Source organism: Vigna unguiculata, chromosome 10, assembly GCF_004118075.2.
Source record: "Vigna unguiculata cultivar IT97K-499-35 chromosome 10, ASM411807v1, whole genome shotgun sequence".
In the NCBI taxonomy this organism is placed as follows: domain Eukaryota; kingdom Viridiplantae; phylum Streptophyta; class Magnoliopsida; order Fabales; family Fabaceae; genus Vigna; species Vigna unguiculata.
Genome location: NC_040288.1, coordinates 24,691,257 through 24,709,968, shown reverse-complemented (window position 1 = coordinate 24,709,968; position 18,712 = coordinate 24,691,257). Strand labels below are relative to the sequence as shown.

The 18,712-nt window shown below is 35.3% G+C and overlaps 1 protein-coding gene and 1 long non-coding RNA gene across 2 annotated transcripts; both read right to left on the bottom strand.

Moving 5' to 3' along the window:
• Positions 1 to 10,593: 10,593 nt before the first annotated feature.
• On the bottom strand, positions 10,594 to 12,864 carry LOC114165434 (receptor-like protein 7). Its single transcript, XM_028050060.1, has one exon. It carries the CDS (start codon positions 12,862 to 12,864, stop codon positions 10,594 to 10,596), a length of 2,271 nt encoding a protein of 756 aa, XP_027905861.1.
• Positions 12,865 to 16,555: 3,691 nt separating this feature from the next.
• LOC114165839 lies at positions 16,556 to 18,103 on the bottom strand. The gene is made up of 5 exons (XR_003599807.1): positions 17,968 to 18,103; positions 17,791 to 17,889; positions 17,442 to 17,696; positions 17,252 to 17,351; positions 16,556 to 17,145 (listed from the first exon to the last, which is right to left on the bottom strand). It is a non-coding gene; the product is annotated as an uncharacterized LOC114165839 (long non-coding RNA).
• Between the last annotated feature and the right edge of the window lie 609 nt (positions 18,104 to 18,712).

Here is an 18,712-nt window from a genome sequence, read left to right as displayed (position 1 = left end):
GGACCCTTGATTCGTAATTCGCCTAGCGAGCTCTTGCTCGCCCAGTGACTCATGAATCATTACTCCTCTAGTTTAGCAGCTCGCCCAGCGAATCCTACTCACCTAACGAGTCTGCATAATTTGTGTGAATTCCAAACCTGCAAAATTGTATATCTCACAACCCAGATGCACAACTGCTTGAGAGTTTTAGAGATACTCAATTCATACAACAAGTCTCAATTATAATAATCACAATCATAAAGGAAATTTGAACGCAGTATCAATTTCACAGATTCAACCTAACAATCAACTTCAAAATTAGAACCAATTTCCTACATAGTTCATACCACAACCAAATTCACAATCAAATTTAATAAATTAACAACAATTCAACATTCACACTGGATAGACAAAATCTAATTAGCTTTCCTTACCTGGTAACTCAATCCTAAACTCTAAACAACAAAAACACCCCCTTTTTTAGTTCTCGCACGTATTCAACCTAGAAACAATACAAACAGGGTTAGGGCACATAAATAAAGCCACTGATCAACATAGATTCACAAGGCATGATCAAAAGACACATGCGACTCACAAATCATCACATGCATCCCTAAGGAGAATTGACAAGGAAAATAGTAGAAACATGACTTACTCCGTGAAGAAAAATGATCGAACAGAATCAGATAGTACGTCGTAGGGATCCCACGGTAGTCTTTGATCGTCAAACAGATGAGTATATGGTGAGATAGAGTATAGAGAAGGCAGAGAGTTCCTATAAAAGGTTTTCTAGAGAGATAAAGTGTTTTGAGGTAATGAGATCTTTTTATGAAATTTCTATTTATGTGTAAGCTTTTTATTATTAAAATAATAATAAGACCTCACTATCTAAAACACTATTAATCTTTAGAATAAGATTTTCTAGGTTCTCATAACATGTCCATCATCAATGCAGGTTCTGCATTCATAATGTTGTGGGGCACTATTAAATCCTTCCTTGACCTAAAGACCACATAAAAAATCTATGTTAGGTGTTTGATCGATGAAGTGTTCTTAATGAAGAAACAAATGATCATCAAGTATCGCATTTCTCTTATCTCTATTTTTCTAATTTAGATCAAATGACAATGTAATGACTTACTAATGTTAATTTATACGCTTTGTCATTTTCAATATTTGATATTAAAATGATAGTCTTTGTTCTTTGTTCCTTTATAAATATTATATGCAAATTATAAATATAAAAAATCTAAAATCTATGTCTTTTATAATTTTTCTTTTATTTTAAGATTTATGTATTATTAAAAAATATGAAACAAACAAAACATGAAATATTGCTGAAACAAATGCCACAAATGGCTTAAAATGGAAACGAAAACTTTCAAGAAAATAGTGACCAAAGTAGGATCCTAGTTAATGAAGATGGTAACTCAAAGTTCTACATACCATTTGTGCTTAGAGAACCATTTGTAGTACTTTATGACAATTTTTTCAAATTTTTGTTAACTAATATTGTACTTAAATTTGAATTTTAATGTGTATACTTGTTATATTTTTATATACATTTAATTATCTATAAATAACTTATCAATTTGATGAGTGTTATATTTATTTATGTATAACTTCATCATATATAGATAAAAAAATATATAATAAATGTAAATAATTGTGGTTGAAAAAATATATATGAATACATAAATGGTAAGTGAGTAAAAAAAATATTAATAATTTAAAAATCTATTGTGCTTCATAATTTGTTCAAATATCATCATTGACTTATTTGAATTCAACTTTGATCGTTAAGACTCGTTCAGACTCATAATAAGTACCTTTATTCTCATGAAGTTAGATCAACTAACATTGGATACTTTGCTTAAGTAACCACAACCTGAACTACTATTTCTAAAATGCAATAATCTAATCAAAATTGTTAACACAACAAGTTCCATTCATTCAAACTATACACATGAGCTCAAGCATGAAAACATGTTCAAACAACACACAATCATGCATAACATCCAACATACTGTGAGCACATCACCTTCATACAAACCATTTATCCTAAGGTTTTATAAAAAGATAAATAACTTCCCTTACTTGGAATACCTTATTACTAACCAAGTACCAACTGAACACAAACTTACTAAAATCTAGGACCTAGAGTAAAGTATTTGAACATAATAAAATTTCAGTACAAGCTTTACTAAGTTGAAATATCACTTCTTCAACTGACCTTATTAAGATTGACAACAACTCACAAGGGAAAGAAGAGAACATAAAATCTTGAGAGTAAATGGGAACATAGACAGTTTGAAAATCTGATTGATTACAACTTATCCTTAGCTCCTCAACTATGACGAGGTGTGTGATCACATTCTGAAAGAGATGAGGTATAGATGAAAGAAATTAGAACGATGGAGTATTTCAATAACAATATACTCATTGTTTTTAAGCATAAAACTTGAAAAATTGGTTTTCTTTGTGAAATAAAACTGAAACATCTATTGAATGTGGAGAACTAAGCATGAAGAAAGATGATAACATTTATTTATGGTGACTTTTACTTACTTGCTCACTTCTATTAATAGCTAACGCTGGTACATTAGAGTTGTGCAAGTTTATCTTCTCATTGCATATTCACAACACAGTTGAGGGAAGATCCAAGACAGAATTTTGTTAATAAGTTGGCAATACCATATCTTCCATCGCTTCCAAAACAAGAATGGACCAAAAATCATAGCATGGCCAAATATCAGTCCCACTTCCACATTAATAAAAGTCTAATCAACCGTAGAAACTAACGTTTGATGTTGTTGCAACACTCTTGGCTCTCTGTCATCTAGTTCTTCGGTCAATGGAGGACCGTAGCGACCATTATTTCCTTGAAAGGAAAAAGCTAAAAATGAATGAAGTTGGCTACCTGTTGGGATCTTTCCCACCAAATGATTATATGAGAGGTTCAGGACTGATAGGAACAATAAACTTCCAAGTTCTGTGGGAATGTTTCCTTCCAGTGAGTTGTTTGATAAGTCTAAGGACTCGAGCTCCTTCATATTTCAAATTGATTGTGGAATTTTTCAAGAAAAAGCATTATTTGACAACTTAAGTGCATAGAGTGCCTTAAAGTGGAATAGTTGATGAAGGCGTGACCACCTCCTTAGAAGCTCCCTCAAGAAGGATCACTAGAAGCATGTCTAGAGGGGAGTCTTATATTCCATCACCTTTATCTTTGTTTTGCATTACTTTAGTTTGAATTCCCTAAGTTGGTTTCTAGTTGACTTATTTTGGTTGACTTGTTGACTTTGATCCAAAGTTGACATTTGACCAAGATTAGATTAACTTAAACCAACATGCTAATCCTTGTTTGTCTTGTTTTGTAGGTAATTAAGAGAAAGTAGAGCATGGCTAGGTGGCACTTGGTGATTGGAGCACTTGGATGAAGTGGAAGAGAGAGGAAAGCACAAAGCATAAAGCAAAAGCAAAAGTAGACATGTACCTTGTCTCCTTTTACCTTTGTGGTTTATGCCTTAGAAGGTCACTTGGTCTCCTTCCTCTTTTGGCCTAGAATCCTCATGGGAATGCCTCCACCAATCATCTCCCTTCACTTGGCTAAGACTCACTCTCACATTAGGTTTAGGGTTTGCTAGTTAATCTTTTTTCATGTTTTTGTACTTGCTAAAGGACCCCTATGAACTCCTATTTAAAAGGTGCTCCTTGTCTTGTAAAAGGGTTGATCATTTTGTTTCTAAACTATTGTGTTTCAACCATTAAATTTTCGTGAGCTCTCCTTCCTAGAAGTGAACTCACCTTTGCCTTATCTTGCTTGCAAGTGGCGGCACCATCACTCATCTCTAGGGCTTGGTTGGCTTAGATCCCCCCTATGAGTGGCGTGCTTCTTCCATGCTTCATCTTCTATGCTTTCCATTTTTAATGTTTCTTCTTTCATTTTGGTTCTTTAAGTGTTGTTAATGCCCTGTGAGTTTAAGCTTGAATCCAACTCTCTTCTTCCTTTCATGAACTTGAGAAATGAACCTTCACATCTAGATAGCTTGCTATCTTAATGTCCAGTGGGAATTTTAAAAAAGCTTTCTTAAACAACTTCACCATATTCATAACCCTAAAAGAAAACAAGATAGTTCTTCATCATTTGGTATCTAGAGCTTTGGTTGTCCTTGAATATGGTGTTTTCATGTTCTAACCTTGTCTTGTGTAGCTATCTTTGAATGGTCCACATAAAAATAGTGCTGGCAGCAACGTGTGCGTTTTTGAAAAAAATACTGCAGCTAGCTCAGTGGTCCAAAAGTAACGTTCTTTATATCAAAAGAAGGCTCTGTGCGTCTAGTTTCCAACAAAAAAACAATTAACGCATTTGGAGTTCTGTGGAGAGAGTTATGATCAAATGAGTGAGCAAAGGTCAGAGCTACCGAGAATACGAAAAACAACGTTTTCAGGTTATGTTGTGGCAATTTTGGCTTCGGTTTTAGTGACTCTTTTGCTCCTAAATGTGGTTGGATAACATGTCTTTTGATGCTTACTCTTTGAGCCTCAAATCCATGAGTTTAAAAGCATGATAGCTACATGTTTGTGTCTTTGTGTATGTCATGTTGAGTCTTTAAATGTGTCTAACTTTTTCTTGAGTCTCTTGTCATATGCTTCTTTGAGTTTTCTTGTTCTTGTTTCTAAGTTTTTGAACTATTGCATGAGATCTATGTCTTGTGTTGTTGTATGCTCCTTGAAATTGATTTTGACCTAATTTTAAGGAACTAAGTTTTCAAGACACCCTAAAACATCCTTCTCATAATTTTAAGTACCTAGTTTTGAAAAGAAAAAATGTTTTCAAGACCAAAAACAGTTTGGCCGAGAGCTTTTACAATGCTTGGTGAATCCATTTGGCCATTTTTACTAGGTGTTATGCTACCAAAATTTATACTTGGGTTTTGGGTGATATTGGCAAATTAGTTCCATGCTTTGACTTGGTTATGATCTTTCATGGTGTATACATAATTTGAGGTATAATATTGGCTTGTTCAAATGCTTTCTATAGAGTCCTTAAAAGTGTTTTTCATTGTTTTAGTCTTGTTCAAGTTTTGTTTTTAAAAACAAGTTTCCTTAGAAGTTAAACTTTCTTGTTTTTTTGAGCTTTGCTTGCTTGTCTTTAGGTAATCTTTGTTTTGTCTTAGTAGTTTTCTTTTCCTTGTCTTCCTAGAGTGTTGTGGCCGAGCCATTTGTTTGAGCTTTGAAAAGGTTTTCATCTCTTTAAAGGTGTTTTCACTTGTTTGGAAGGTTTTTGAGTGCTAGCCTTGCTTGTGTGCTTTGGGAGTGTGATAAAAAGCACTTGGGTGCTTGAGAAGACCACACTTGGTCTCGGGTTTGGAATTGTTTGTTAGCTAACCTCTTCCTTGTCTCGGTTTTTGGTGAGTTTTTGGTGTAAGAACATGAATATGGATCCAATCTTGGAGGTAGAAGAAGTGGAAGAGTCGGCCTCACCTTATTCCCCTCCCATGGTGACTCCTATGGCCCAAGAAAGTGAACAAATGACCCTTGCCAACATCTTACGTGAGATGGAAGTGAGTAGGAGAGAAACTTTTGACCAATTGAGGGCGGATAGGAGGCAAAGTGAGATCTTCCTACAAGAGCACATCCAAAGACTTGAGCTTAGGGAAGATGAGAGGAGAAGGAGGAGGTCCTCTTCCGAGGACTCTAGCCATGGTGGAAGAAGAAAAAGACACGGCTATGATGGTGGTGGAAGGCGCAATAAACTCCCACAAAAACAACCTCCACCAATCAAGATTTCAAAGTTCAAGGGGGAGAATGATCCAAACCTCTACATAGAGTGGGAGCAAAAAGTGGACCAAATCTTCAATATTCATTTAGTTAGTGATCAAGAACAAGTAGATTTAGTAGTTTTAGAATTTGAAGATTATGGCATGACATGGTGGCATCAATTGTGTATGGACAATATTAACCAAGAGCCACCCGCAGCCTCTTGGATGGACATTAAAACTTTGATGCGCGCTAGATTTGTTCCTTCCTACTATAGGAGGGAGACTCTTTTGAAGCTCCAAAGGCTTCAACAAGGGTCTATGTATGTGAATGAATATTTTAAAATGATGGAGTCCATGCTTCTCAAAGTAGGACTCCAATTTGAAAGTGAAGAAGAAAATGTAGCTAGATTTGTGAGTGGTCTTAGAAGAGAAGTTCAAGATGTAGTTGAGTTGTATGAGTATTCCACTCTTGATAAAATTTTACACTTGGCCTTAAAAGTTGAAAGTCAATTGAAAAAGAAACAAGAGGCCAAGAGGAATACTTCATACAATGAATACTACTCTAGATCTTGGAAAGGAAAGGAAAGAAAGGATGAGAAACCACCTTCCAAAGACCACCCACCTAGGACTAATTCGTCTAGAACCTCCCATGAAAGTGCAAACTCTTCTCAAAGTTCAAGAACTAGTTCCATCAAATGTTTTAAGTGTATGGGCTATGGTCACATTGCTTCAAATTGCCCAACAAAGAGGAACATGATCTTGAACCCTAAAGGAGAGGTTGAAAGTGAACATTCTTCTCCCCCTCCCCTAAAAGTTCTTCCTCCCACACTTCTTCCCAATCTTCAAGTGAGGATGAAATCAAACCTAATGAAGGAGGTTTGTTGGTGGTTAGGCGCATGCTAGGCCAAATGCCTAAAGAATTTGAAAACCAAAGAGAAAATATTTTTCACTCAAGGTGCCAAATCAACAACAAAACTTGCTCCCTCATAATTGATAGTGGAAGTTGTGTTAATGTGGCTAGCACAAGGGTTGTGGACAAGCTTGGCTTAAAAACCATCTCTCATGCCAAGCCCTATAAGCTTTCTTGGCTTAGTGAGGAAGGTGAGATTAAAGTGGACAAACAAGTCCTTATTAACTTCTCCATTGGAAACTACAAGGATGAGGTATTATGTGACTTGGTGCCCATGGAAGCAACCCACATTTTATTAGGAAGGCCATGGCAATTTGATAGGAAAGCTTTTCATGATGGCCATGCTAACAAATTTACCTTTATCTTCCAAGGCAAAAAGATCACATTACTAACTCTTTCACCAAGAGAAGTCAATGAGGATCAATTGCAAATGATAAAGAAAAGAAAAGAAGAGAAGGCGCAAAAGAGGGCGCAAGGGCATGGCAATGAGTCCAAGAAGAGCATGATCACCCTCAAAGGGGTGAAGAAGGTAATGCTTGCCCAAAAACCCATCTTCCTAGCTTATCCTAGTGAATCTTCCCCCTCCTTCCAAAACCCTCACTCTAGATGTCCCTTAGACTTGTCATTAGTCTTAGATGAGTTCAAAGATGTTTTTCAAGAACCTCCAAAGGGTCTCCCACCCCTAAGAGGTATAGAACACCAAATTGATTTCATACAAGGCTCATCTTTGCCTAATAGGCCAGCCTATAGGACTAGTCTCGAGAAGGCTAAGGAAATTCAAAAACAAGTGAATGAGTTGTTAGAAAAGGGGTGGGTGCAACATAGCATGAGTCCTTGTGCAATGCCCGTGATTCTTGTCCCCAAAAAGGATGGAACATGGAGAATGTGCATAGATTGTAGGGCTATCAACAACATAACCATCAAGTATAGGCATCCTATTCCTAGATTAGATGATTTGATTGATGAGTTACATGGTGCAACCATATTTTCCAAAATAGACTTGAAGAGTGGGTACAATCAAATTAGAATCAAAGAAGGTGATGAATGGAAAACCTCTTTCAAGACTAAGTTTGGATTATATGAGTGGTTAGTCATGCCTTTTGGCTTGACCAATGCACCTAGTACATTCATGAGACTCATGCACCATGTTCTTAGAGAGTTCTTAGGGAAGTTTGTTGTGGTGTACTTTGATGACATTCTCATTTATAGTATGTCTCAAGATGACCACTTGCATCATTTAAGGAGTGTGTTAGAGACCTTAAGGAAGGCATCCTTGTATGCTAACATGGAGAAATGTGTGTTTGGGATGGATCATGTGATCTTCCTAGGTTTCAAAATAAATCAACATGGGGTCCATGTGGACCAAGAAAAAGTGATGGCCATCAAGGATTGGCCTCCCCCAAAGAATGTAAGTGAGCTTAGGTCTTTCCATGGGTTGGCTAGTTTTTATAGGAGGTTTGTGCTAAACTTTAGCACCATAGCCACCCCTCTCAATGAATTGGTCAAGAAAGGTATGGTCTATAAGTGGGGCAAAGATCAAGAAAAGGCTTTTGAAACTTTAAAACAAAAATTTATCAATGCACCACTCTTAGCCCTCCCTAACTTCTCCAAAACTTTTAAAATTGAGTGTGATGCATCTCATGTAGGCATTGGGGCCGTGCTTCTCCAAGAAGGGCACCCCATAGCCTATTTTAGTGAGAAACTCAAGGGGAGTCACATCAACTACTCCACCTATGACAAAGAGCTTTATGCTCTTGTGAGAACTTTGCAAACTTGGCAACATTATCTTCTTTCAAAGGAGTTTGTGATACATAGTGACCATGAGTCACTCAAATTTTTGAAAAGCAAAGGCAAGTTAAACAAGAGACATGCTAGGTGGGTAGAGTTCTTAGAGCAATTCCCATATGTGATCAAGCATAAGCAAGGAAAGGCTAACATTGTGGCGGATGCACTTTCAAGAAGGCATTCCCTCCTTTCAATTCTTGAAACTAAATTTCTTAGTTTTGATCATATTAAGGAATTGTATCTAAGGGATGTTGATTTCTCCTCCATTCTTAGTGAGTGCCACCAAGGGGCTTACAAAGACTTTTACCTTCTCAATCAATATCTTTTCAAAGGTAAGAGACTTTGCATTCCCCAAGGTTCCTTAAGAGCCTCACTCATTAGAGAGGCACATGAGGGAGGATTAATGGGACATTTTGGGCCAAACAAGACTTTGGAAGTCTTGAAAGAACACTTCTATTGGCCTCACATGAGGAAGCATGTAGATAGGCATTGCAAAAGTTGCATAGCATGCATGAAAGCCAAGTCTAGAGTCCAACCCCATGGTTTTTACACTCCCTTGCCTATCCCTTCCAAGCCTTGGGTTGACATATCTATGGATTTTGTCTTAGGCCTCCCAAGGACCAAAAAGGGTAGGGATTCCATTTTTGTAGTGGTGGATAGGTTCTCTAAGATGACCCATTTCATTCCTTGCCATAAGATTGATGATGCAACTTATATTGAAAATCTTTTTTTCAAGGAAGTGGTAAGACTACATGGCCTACCTAGGTTCATTGTAAGTGATAGGGACTCCAAGTTCCTAAGCCATTTTTGGAGAACCTTGTGGGGTAAACTTGGCACCAAGCTTCTTTTCTCCACCACTTGCCATCCCCAAAGTGATGGCCAAACCGAGATGGTTAATAGAACCCTAGGACAAATGCTAAGATGTATGATAGTGCAAAACATTAGAGAGTGGGAGAAACTTCTTCCCCACATAGAGTTTGCCTACAATAGGGTTGTGCATTCCACTACTTCTCATTCCCCTTTTGAGGTTGTGTATGGGTTCAATCCTCTAACTCCCTTAGACCTCCTTCCCCTTCCCACTCATGAGGCATGGACTTACCAAGATGGTGAGGCCAAAGCCAAGTACATCCAAGACTTGCATTCACAAGTCAAGGAAACCATTGAGAGGAGAGTTAAGAAACAACAATAGGATGGTAATAAGGGAAGAAAGGAAGTCATCTTCCAAGAGGGAGATTGGGTTTGGCTTCACTTGAGAAAGGAGAGATTCCCTACTCAAAGGAAGTCTAAGCTCCTCCCTAGAGGGGATGACCCCTTTCAAGTCATTAGGAGAATTAACAACAATGCTTATGAGTTAGACTTACCCCCAAGCTACAACATAAGTAACTCATTAACTTATTCAATGTTTGTGGCCTAGAATCCTCATGGGAATGCCTCCACCAATCATCTCCCTTCACTTGGCCAAGACTCACTCTCACATTAGGTTTAGGGTTTGCTAGTTAATCTTTTTTCATGTTTTTGTATTTGCTATAGGACCCCTATGAACTCCTATTTAAAGGGTACTCCTTGTCTTGTAAAATGGTTGATCATTTTGTTTCTAAACTATTGTGTTTCAACCAATAAATTTTCGTGAGCTCTCATTCCTAGAAGTGAACTCACTTTTGCCTTATCTTGCTTGCAAGTGGCGGCACCATCATTCATCTCTAGGGCTTGGTTGGCTTAGATCCCCCTATGAGTGGCGTGCTTCTTCCATGCTTCATCTTCTATGCTTTCCATTTTTAATGTTTCTTCTTTCATTTTGGTTCTTTAAGTGTTGTTAATGCCGTGTGAGTTTAAGCTTGAATCCAACTCTCTTCTTCCTTTCATGAACTTGAGAAATGAACCTTCACATCTAGATAGCTTGCTATTTTAATGTCCAGTGGGAATTTTCAAAAAGCTTTCTTAAACAACTTCACCATATTCATAACTCTAAAACAAAACAAGATAATTCTTCATCAATAGCTCTTGTGGTATTTCCCCTTCAAAATGGTTGGATGAGAAGTCGATCGAAGTTAAGACAGTTATAATCTTATCCAGATCCATCTGTTGACCTTTGAGTGTAACTGTCACTGAATCACGATAAACTATTTCGTCAGAATATCGTACAATATGATCGTTCTAGTTTTCTACGTTTGATTTAGCAGACATCATTGCTTCCCACCTTTTGAAGAGTGTTTGAGGTAGCTTGCCACTGAAATGGTTAATGGCTAGATCAAGTATTTGAAGAACGGGCCATGTGGCATTGGTGTTTGGACATCCAATGTGACCATCTAAATTATTTTCTCGCAAGACTAAGACCCGGAGTGTGGATATCTTCATTAACATGCACGGAAAGACATTCACAATCTTGTTTTCTCCGAGGTTTAATATTTCTAACCATGTGCAATTAGAAAGAGATTTCGGAATCTTTCCATCTAATTTATTGTCACGGAGATCCAGTATCTCTAGAGTACAGGTAGCTGAAAAGATATCTGGTAAAGGGCCCATGAGACTGTTCTGTCTAAGATTTAATATCTCAGTACTCGCTTCCAATAAACACAAGGGAATTTTTCCATCAATGTTGTTATTGGAAAGATCAAGCACGTCAAGATGGGAAACATTGCAGAAGGAATCAGGGATACTGCCACTAAAAGCATTGTTTGAAAGGGAGATGAAAGATGTGAAAGTCAGGTAATTACCGATGTTTCGTGGGATAACAGAGTTTAATTTGTTGCTTGAGAAATCCAAATACTTCAAATTCTCAGGAAAAGAAGGTATCATCGGCCCCTCAAGTTTATTATGATGAAGATCAAGATAAGAGAATCTGGTAGAAAGATTCTGCAAAGGTCCTTCCAAATGAGTCAACATATTATGAGAAATATTCAGCACCCAAAGATTCTCGAGTTTCCAAATCCAGTTGGGTACTATGCCATGGATATAGTTATCTGAAAGATCGAGAAATTCTATATTGGAGTGATTACTCAAGAAACCAGGAAAAGTTTTCAAGTTGCAGAATGCGAACTTTAGATTATTGCTACGTAAATCGAGGGAGTATAATTGAGAGGAAGATACGTTTGTAAATTCGTCTAGTTGGCCAAACTGATTATTGGAAAGATTAATATCTTCCAGCTGTGGGAGTGTAAAGAGGGATGAAGGAAGGATCCCACTAATCGAGTTATGATCCAGGTAAATGGTAACAAGATTGTTGAGTCCTTCAAAGTGAGAAAATGGAATTGAACCACTCAAACCATTATAAGAAAGGTCTAAGTAAATAAGGCTTTTGGCCATATTAAATGATGGGATTTGACCTGTGAAGTTGTTATCTGACAAGGACAGGTAACGGAGTTCAGTGAGGTTTGACAGTGAATTGGGAATTGTTCCGTTAAATTCACAATAAGAAAACTCCAAATCAGATAAGTTCCTCATGTTACCGATAGAGCGTGGAAATGCTCCAGAGAACTTTGTGCCACTTACTATTAAAGTGTGAAGAGATCCTGGTGGGAAGTCCGGAAAAAAGCCTTGGAGATCGTGGTTCCAGGATACGTCAACAACTACCAATGTTACCATGTTGAAGATCTTCTGCGGAAATGTTCCTGTCAACTGGCACCTAGAAAGACTCAAGAATGTCAGAAATTTAAAATCGGCAAATGTTTCTGGCACTGCGGATGATAATCCGTTCTCATCGAGAACAATGACCGATAGGTTCTCAAGGCTTGCCAGGGAAGGATCCAGGGGTCCTGAGAGATTGCACTGTGACATGCGAACTTCTTGCAGGTCATGCAGTGACATCAAAGCACTGGACCATTCATGTCCTGGAGCTGATATACTTACACCATCCAAATACAGTTGCCTAATACTTGTGAGATTTTGGACAAGCTTTCTTAGATTTGGGTTCTCAAGCTTCAGCTCATTATTCCATTCACAAGGGAGAAACCAAGTGGAAGAGAGATCAAGAGTAACCAACCTTGTCATCTGAGAAATCTCTATTGGAATCTGACCCAGAAAGCCCGCACATGACAGATTCAGACTAGTCAAAATTTCCAACCTTTTGAATGCAGATGGAATGAAAGATGTGAAATTATTATAAGCCAAATTCAATGTCTGGAGATGTTGAAGACTGAAAAGGCTACTTGAATTGCCTAAAGCTCCAGTGCCTGATTCTTCACTGAGATCAAGAGCAGTAACGTGTCCCTCCTTGTCACAAGATATCCCTATCCAGCTGCAGCAATCATTACTTGGATTCCATGACTTCAGTTTGGTGCTGCTGGTGAAAGTGAGGTTGTTCTTGAGTTGGAGCAGCAATGACCTCTGATCTTCAAGACATTGGCCAGAAACCGAAACGAGGTTGTTGTAGAGGCACAGCCAAAACAATGGCATCGCCAGAAGTGGTGAGACTAGCTCAGTTCTCATTGTAGATGATAATTATGGTGATGACACCCACGACCAGAGACCCTTGAAGAAAACTGAAACAACAAAAAAGGTTGCCATTTCCAAAAGTTTTTTGCTATGGTTAAAAACTCGCAACTTTTACGGCAAAGTCTTTCGTCAATGTTGGCATTCATTATTGACCCACCCATCGCACTTTGTAGGAACGTCCCTGTTCCGGCCCTTCAAAGTTGGCTTTCATTTAGGCCCTCGTTTTTAATGATACTAATTTCTTACTCCCACGTTTCTTTTACTCTTCTAAACCCGCCCAATGAGTATTGTCCGAACTTGTTTTCGTTTTGGCAGAGAATTCCCGCATTGACTAGATATGGGTATGGGAAATTCCCGACTTTTTTAACTGGGTATGGAAATGTACATATCTCCGCCATAATACTCATCTCCGTAACCATATTTGGTTTGTCATGAAACTCGTTCGCATCTCAATTATATTTTTCATCTTATCATAACATTTATGTAATCATGTTAAAAATATGTATGTCAATTAAATTTTTTCATGTCTCACATTTGAATATTTCTATTTTTTTTAATATTTTTATTTATTGTATATTTTACTTTCACATGAGAATGATTAAAATTCTCAATTTAAGTCTTTAATAGCACAAACCTTTCATTTAATAGGTAATATAAAAAAAATCTTTTACTTATTATTATTAGTTTTTGTTTCATTTGAAAAACTTTTTTGTTTCACTAAAACCATTTTTGGTATTTCTCACCCATTGAGTATATATGTTGATATTTGAAAATTTTTCTTAGATCTCTAAGATATTTTTCAACTTATCATACCCTTAACTATACATTTGTTTTCCTTTGTACGATTTCTTTCAATAGTCTCTCAAATTGTTTGTAAAAATTTGCTAATTTTTTAATATTTTTATTTGTTGTTTATTTTCATTATATATAATACTATTTCGATATATTTTATCTAATTATTTTTTATTTTCTAACTCATTATCAAGTAATTTTTTCACTATAATTGTATAAATCACTTTTATTTACTACAATATTAAAATTTAATGTAATTGTCATGAATATTTTTTTATCACCATCCAACATAATTGAAGTTCAAAAGATACAAGATCTATGTTAAAATTTTATTATTATTTGTTCTTTGTATTATTTTGATTAAGTAATGTATTATAACTTTTATTAGTGTATAAAAAAGAGATTCATTAGAATTTAAAAGATTAAAGTAAACAAACATTTAAAATATATTTTAATTTGAATATTTGTTTTTCTTTTATATTTTTTAAAAAATATTTTTTAATTTTATCAACTAGATTTCATTAATGTTTGTAAATTTAATAAATGTGTTGGTTCTCATTAAATTTTATTTGGTATTATAATATAAAATGTAAACAATTATAATTTATTTTAAACTTGTATTATGATTATTATTTGTTCTTTGTATCTTTTTGATCAAATGATGTATTATAACTTTTATTAATGTATAAAAAAGAGATTTATTAGAATTTAAAAGATTGAATTAAACAAACATTTAAAATATATTTTAATTTGAATATTTGTTTTTCTTTTATATTTTAAAAAATATATTTTTAAATTTTATCAACTATGTTTCATTAATATTTGCAAATTTAATAATTGCTTTAGTTCTCATGAAATTTTATTTGCTATTATAATCTAAAATGTAAACAATTATAATTTATTTAAAAGTATTTGATATTGAAGAAACAATCATCCTTCTAATATTGAATATTTGATAATATTATGTTTCATTTCCCCTAATTTTTTATTACTTTATAAAATTAATTAAAATTAATATTGAAGTAGTAAGAAAATGGATATGGGTATGGGTACGAGATTATACCCGTTACCCGGTGGGGATGGGGATGGGACAAAAGATTGATATCCGTTGGGTTTGGGTATTGAGATGAGGATAAATTTCTTTTTACGGTAATGGATATGGAATAGCGAAATCCATGTCCGCCCCACTCCGTTGCTATCCCTACTAAATAGTGTATCTATTTGTTTTCTTAAATAAGTAGTCTGCACTTATTTTCATATTTAAGTATCCATCTTTTTTTTTTTTTTTAAATTTCGTGTGATCATAGTCAAGAGTTATAAAATTTCAAGGTTTTCTATATACTTTAATATCTCATTTTCTGTTTGATGAGACTAATCATATTGAATATAATTATAAATTTTGTTTTTTATTAAAGTTGGTTATATGGTTAGTAGTTAGCTCAAGATGAGTGAGATATTTGTTTTTGTGCATATTTACAAAATCTATTTTATGTATTAAACAAAGACAAACTTTTGTAACACGCAAATCCTCTAAATTGATGTAGAGTATATTTTTTCTCCCTTCTGGTGTATTTGCACAAGAGAATTAACTATCAATTTATTTTTTTCCTTGTTACAACCTTTAGATTTTTTATTTATTTTTTATCTCATTTCATTCTATCAAGAACTCTTTGATTTTAAAGACATGTCGGGAAGTGAAAATCAGATAAAAAGTCATATTCAAATCGGTATTTTATGAGTAGATCGATTTAGAAAAGACTATATATCAGGAAAAGAGAAGATTAAAGAAACAAGTTGAATAACGAAATAATAAAGAAGAATAATCATGGTAACCATGAAGAGGACAAACGAGTTAAGGGTCCGGAGAGAGGGAATAAAGAGAGACATAGAATAGAAAGGAAGAGCATCCGATGGAATTCCGGTCCTTTTTGACTAGAACATTTTGGTATCCCGTGAGTCTCGGTAAAACTTGACCAAAAATCAATGATCAGAAGCAAGGAATACTAGGAGCAATGGCGGTGAGGGTCCATCAAGACTTTGATTTTCATCCCTCAATTGGAGATGGTAAGCAATGGCAGCACCAGGGAACTTGACGGAGGAAGGGGCTAAAAATTGTTGAAATATGATATTTTCTTCTTTGTGTATCAGACATGATATTTGTAATTTTACGAATAATCAGAGAAAGTTGATATAAGAGGTGCTCAGGGTGTGTCTGGTTTGTATCTTTACAACTGTTTTTAGTTTTTGAAGTGCAACTAATCAAATTGTTTAGATAGTCGGTGCTGGAGCGTGGTAAACGGCATAGAACAGAGTGTGGATTTGAAGGAGAGATTGGACAAGATAAAAGAAGAAGAACAACATCACAGTACATTTCCCATGGTTTCTGCATTTTAGAACATTTGTTTTGGATGAAAATTTTGATTCATGAGTAGTCTGGAATTGTTTTAGAAGACAGTTTCTTAAATTAAAAGGAGAGAAGGGAATCAAACATGTACTTAGTTTTTATTTATTTTAGGATTCTGTTTTTATATCATATTTTCACAAATAAAAACTCTTGCCAAAATTATTCGAAATATTTTTTAAATTTTTTAAAATTCCAAAAAATATTTATTAGCAAAGTCCATTCTGCATCTTGAAACATTTCACAAGGATCAATACCAATACTCACCCCTTTCAACAAAGGAAACAAAGAATCTTCCAATTCCATTGCAACACCTCCAAGTTGAATTAGAACTTTAAGAATGAAAAAACATAAGTGTGTTATAATACTCAAGATTAAGGTGTATTCAAAGCATAACAAAAACAATACATTAACTACTCTGATTTGACAAGTCAAATTCAAGTGAATAAAAGAATAAAAAAGAGTGGATAGTAAAAACTATAGCATCGAACGTTGTTCATTTCATATTTTCCTTCTTTTCCACAATCACACCAATGCCAGAACAGTTCCATACAGATCATAATGTCAGTAGTATTGACGGAAAACAGTGACTAGAAAATAATTGAAAAATAGACGATACCTCGATAACACGATGATCTAATAATAAATCAAACCAGATGAACACATTCGATTCGAGCTCGGTTATTCTTGGAGCGCAAATCCTCTAATATATAGGGTAAACATTTAGAAGCTGAATATATATGGCAACAAACTTTTTGGTCAGCTCGCGCATTTTTTTCTCGTACTTTCTCAATGTTATGCCCTAACTGCAACGTTAAAATAGAAAATGAACTTCTACTTTGCCATCTGTAACACCAAAGTAAGCACACTAATATAACCTAGTACCTTAGTTTAAAACAAAAGTTAGTTGAAATCACATAAACCATTAGAAAAGTTCATGGGAATAATAACATTCTACAAATATAGTTGCTAATATTAACTTTCTCTACAAGGCATGGAAGAAACACTGCCACTTCAGATTCTGTTAGAGTGTAACCCTCCTCCTTCAAGGTGTCAAGCAGTTCAGGAATAAGTTCCAGCACCTGAGCAATTAAATTGAAAGAAGTTACAACTGACACCATACACTGCAAACCAAAGGAAGAAAAGAAGGAAACTGGCATCACAACAAAAAACTAAAATAATAGAAACCTTCAATGGACATGTTGTGTTTGATTTGCAAAACGAACAAAAACCACCTTAGAAGAATGTCCAAAACTTCTATTACTTCCTTAGCAATGGAAGGAAGGGCCTGAAAAGTGCAATTGCAGTTTGTAAAAGTTCCGGTAAATAAAAAACACTTCAAAAGCATGGAAGTTATTGAGAATATTATAAGAACAACCTTCTGCAGCTTTTGAAGTCCATCAACTTGCTTCTTAAAATCTGCACTTAAGAGTCTCCTATGTAAATCCTCTCGGAAATACTTCATCATATCATAATGCAAATTACACTCGCTTTTAATATAACTCATTAGTTATAGAAAGTTGGAGTTATGTATACTTATTCCTCAACAAATAGTCCCACGTCAATATCTTGAATTTGCTCAGGACGAGGGTCCTCAAACTTTAACCTTCGAACCACCACTCTCCCTATCTTCCTGCATGTAAGACAATCATGAAGATGACAGTCCAGCACAAATACTTTGAAGATCTCAAGTAAAGTTTGGTAAACCCAACCCCAAACAACATTACCTTATTTGAATCATTGATATTTAACAAAGCTTGAGACTGTACCACTATATCTTGAACAGATATTGGTTAAGATTTAGTGCCTTATATTGCCTCGGCTCTCTGTTGAGATGATGAAACAAATAGTTAGAAAATCCAAACAAATCTAAGAGTAATTAACAAAAAGGAAAAAGAAACTACCGAAGATGCATCTCTATTTCCATGTTTCGAAACACCATTAGCAGTTGATTTCCGAAACCTCAAGCAGGAGCTCTATGAAACAACTGCACCCCTTGACAGAGGTGTTAAGGCTACTCCTGAGGACCAAGAACGTGTGGACTAGGTCCGACTGAAAACTAGCAATTCACATGTTACATTATTTTAGTAGTTATTTAGTAGTGTGAAGCAGCCGCTGTTGCCATGCTAATTGATCCTGTTGCTCCCATTGCTTTTGAAAGCAAATTGAAAGGAAGTCACGTGGCTCATGCGTACGACTTCTACACGCCAAATCTTGCCGGTGAATATCCAGTAAGTTGTTCAGTATTTTTGCTCTTTTGTGTTAGACAATTTAGGACTAAGGGATTTAGTGTTTGATGACAAATGTTGTTTTAATAATGTTGAGAGGAATTGATTTTAGATACTTTACATTTACATAGAAAAAAAAAATTATTTTTATTCATCTTTAAACAACTATTTTGTATTAGTATTTGTTCGAAATATCGTGTTAATTAAGGAAACACAGCGCCTATTATTTATTAAGGAAAATATACATTGTTTGATATTGGTAGACATTCTTGATATTCTTTATTACAATATCTTCTATTTATCATATTTATGTTGTCACAATATCACGGTATATGAAAACATACTCTAATCCAATACTTAAGAGTAGGGATGACAACGGGACGGGGCAGGATCAGGAATCAAAATTTTGTCTCATCCCCAT

Bases quoted from the DNA above. Each gene is read 5' to 3' on its own strand.
- LOC114165434 (XM_028050060.1), bottom strand. From the start codon at position 12,864: ATGAGAACTGAGCTAGTCTCACCACTTCTGGCGATGCCATTGTTTTGG.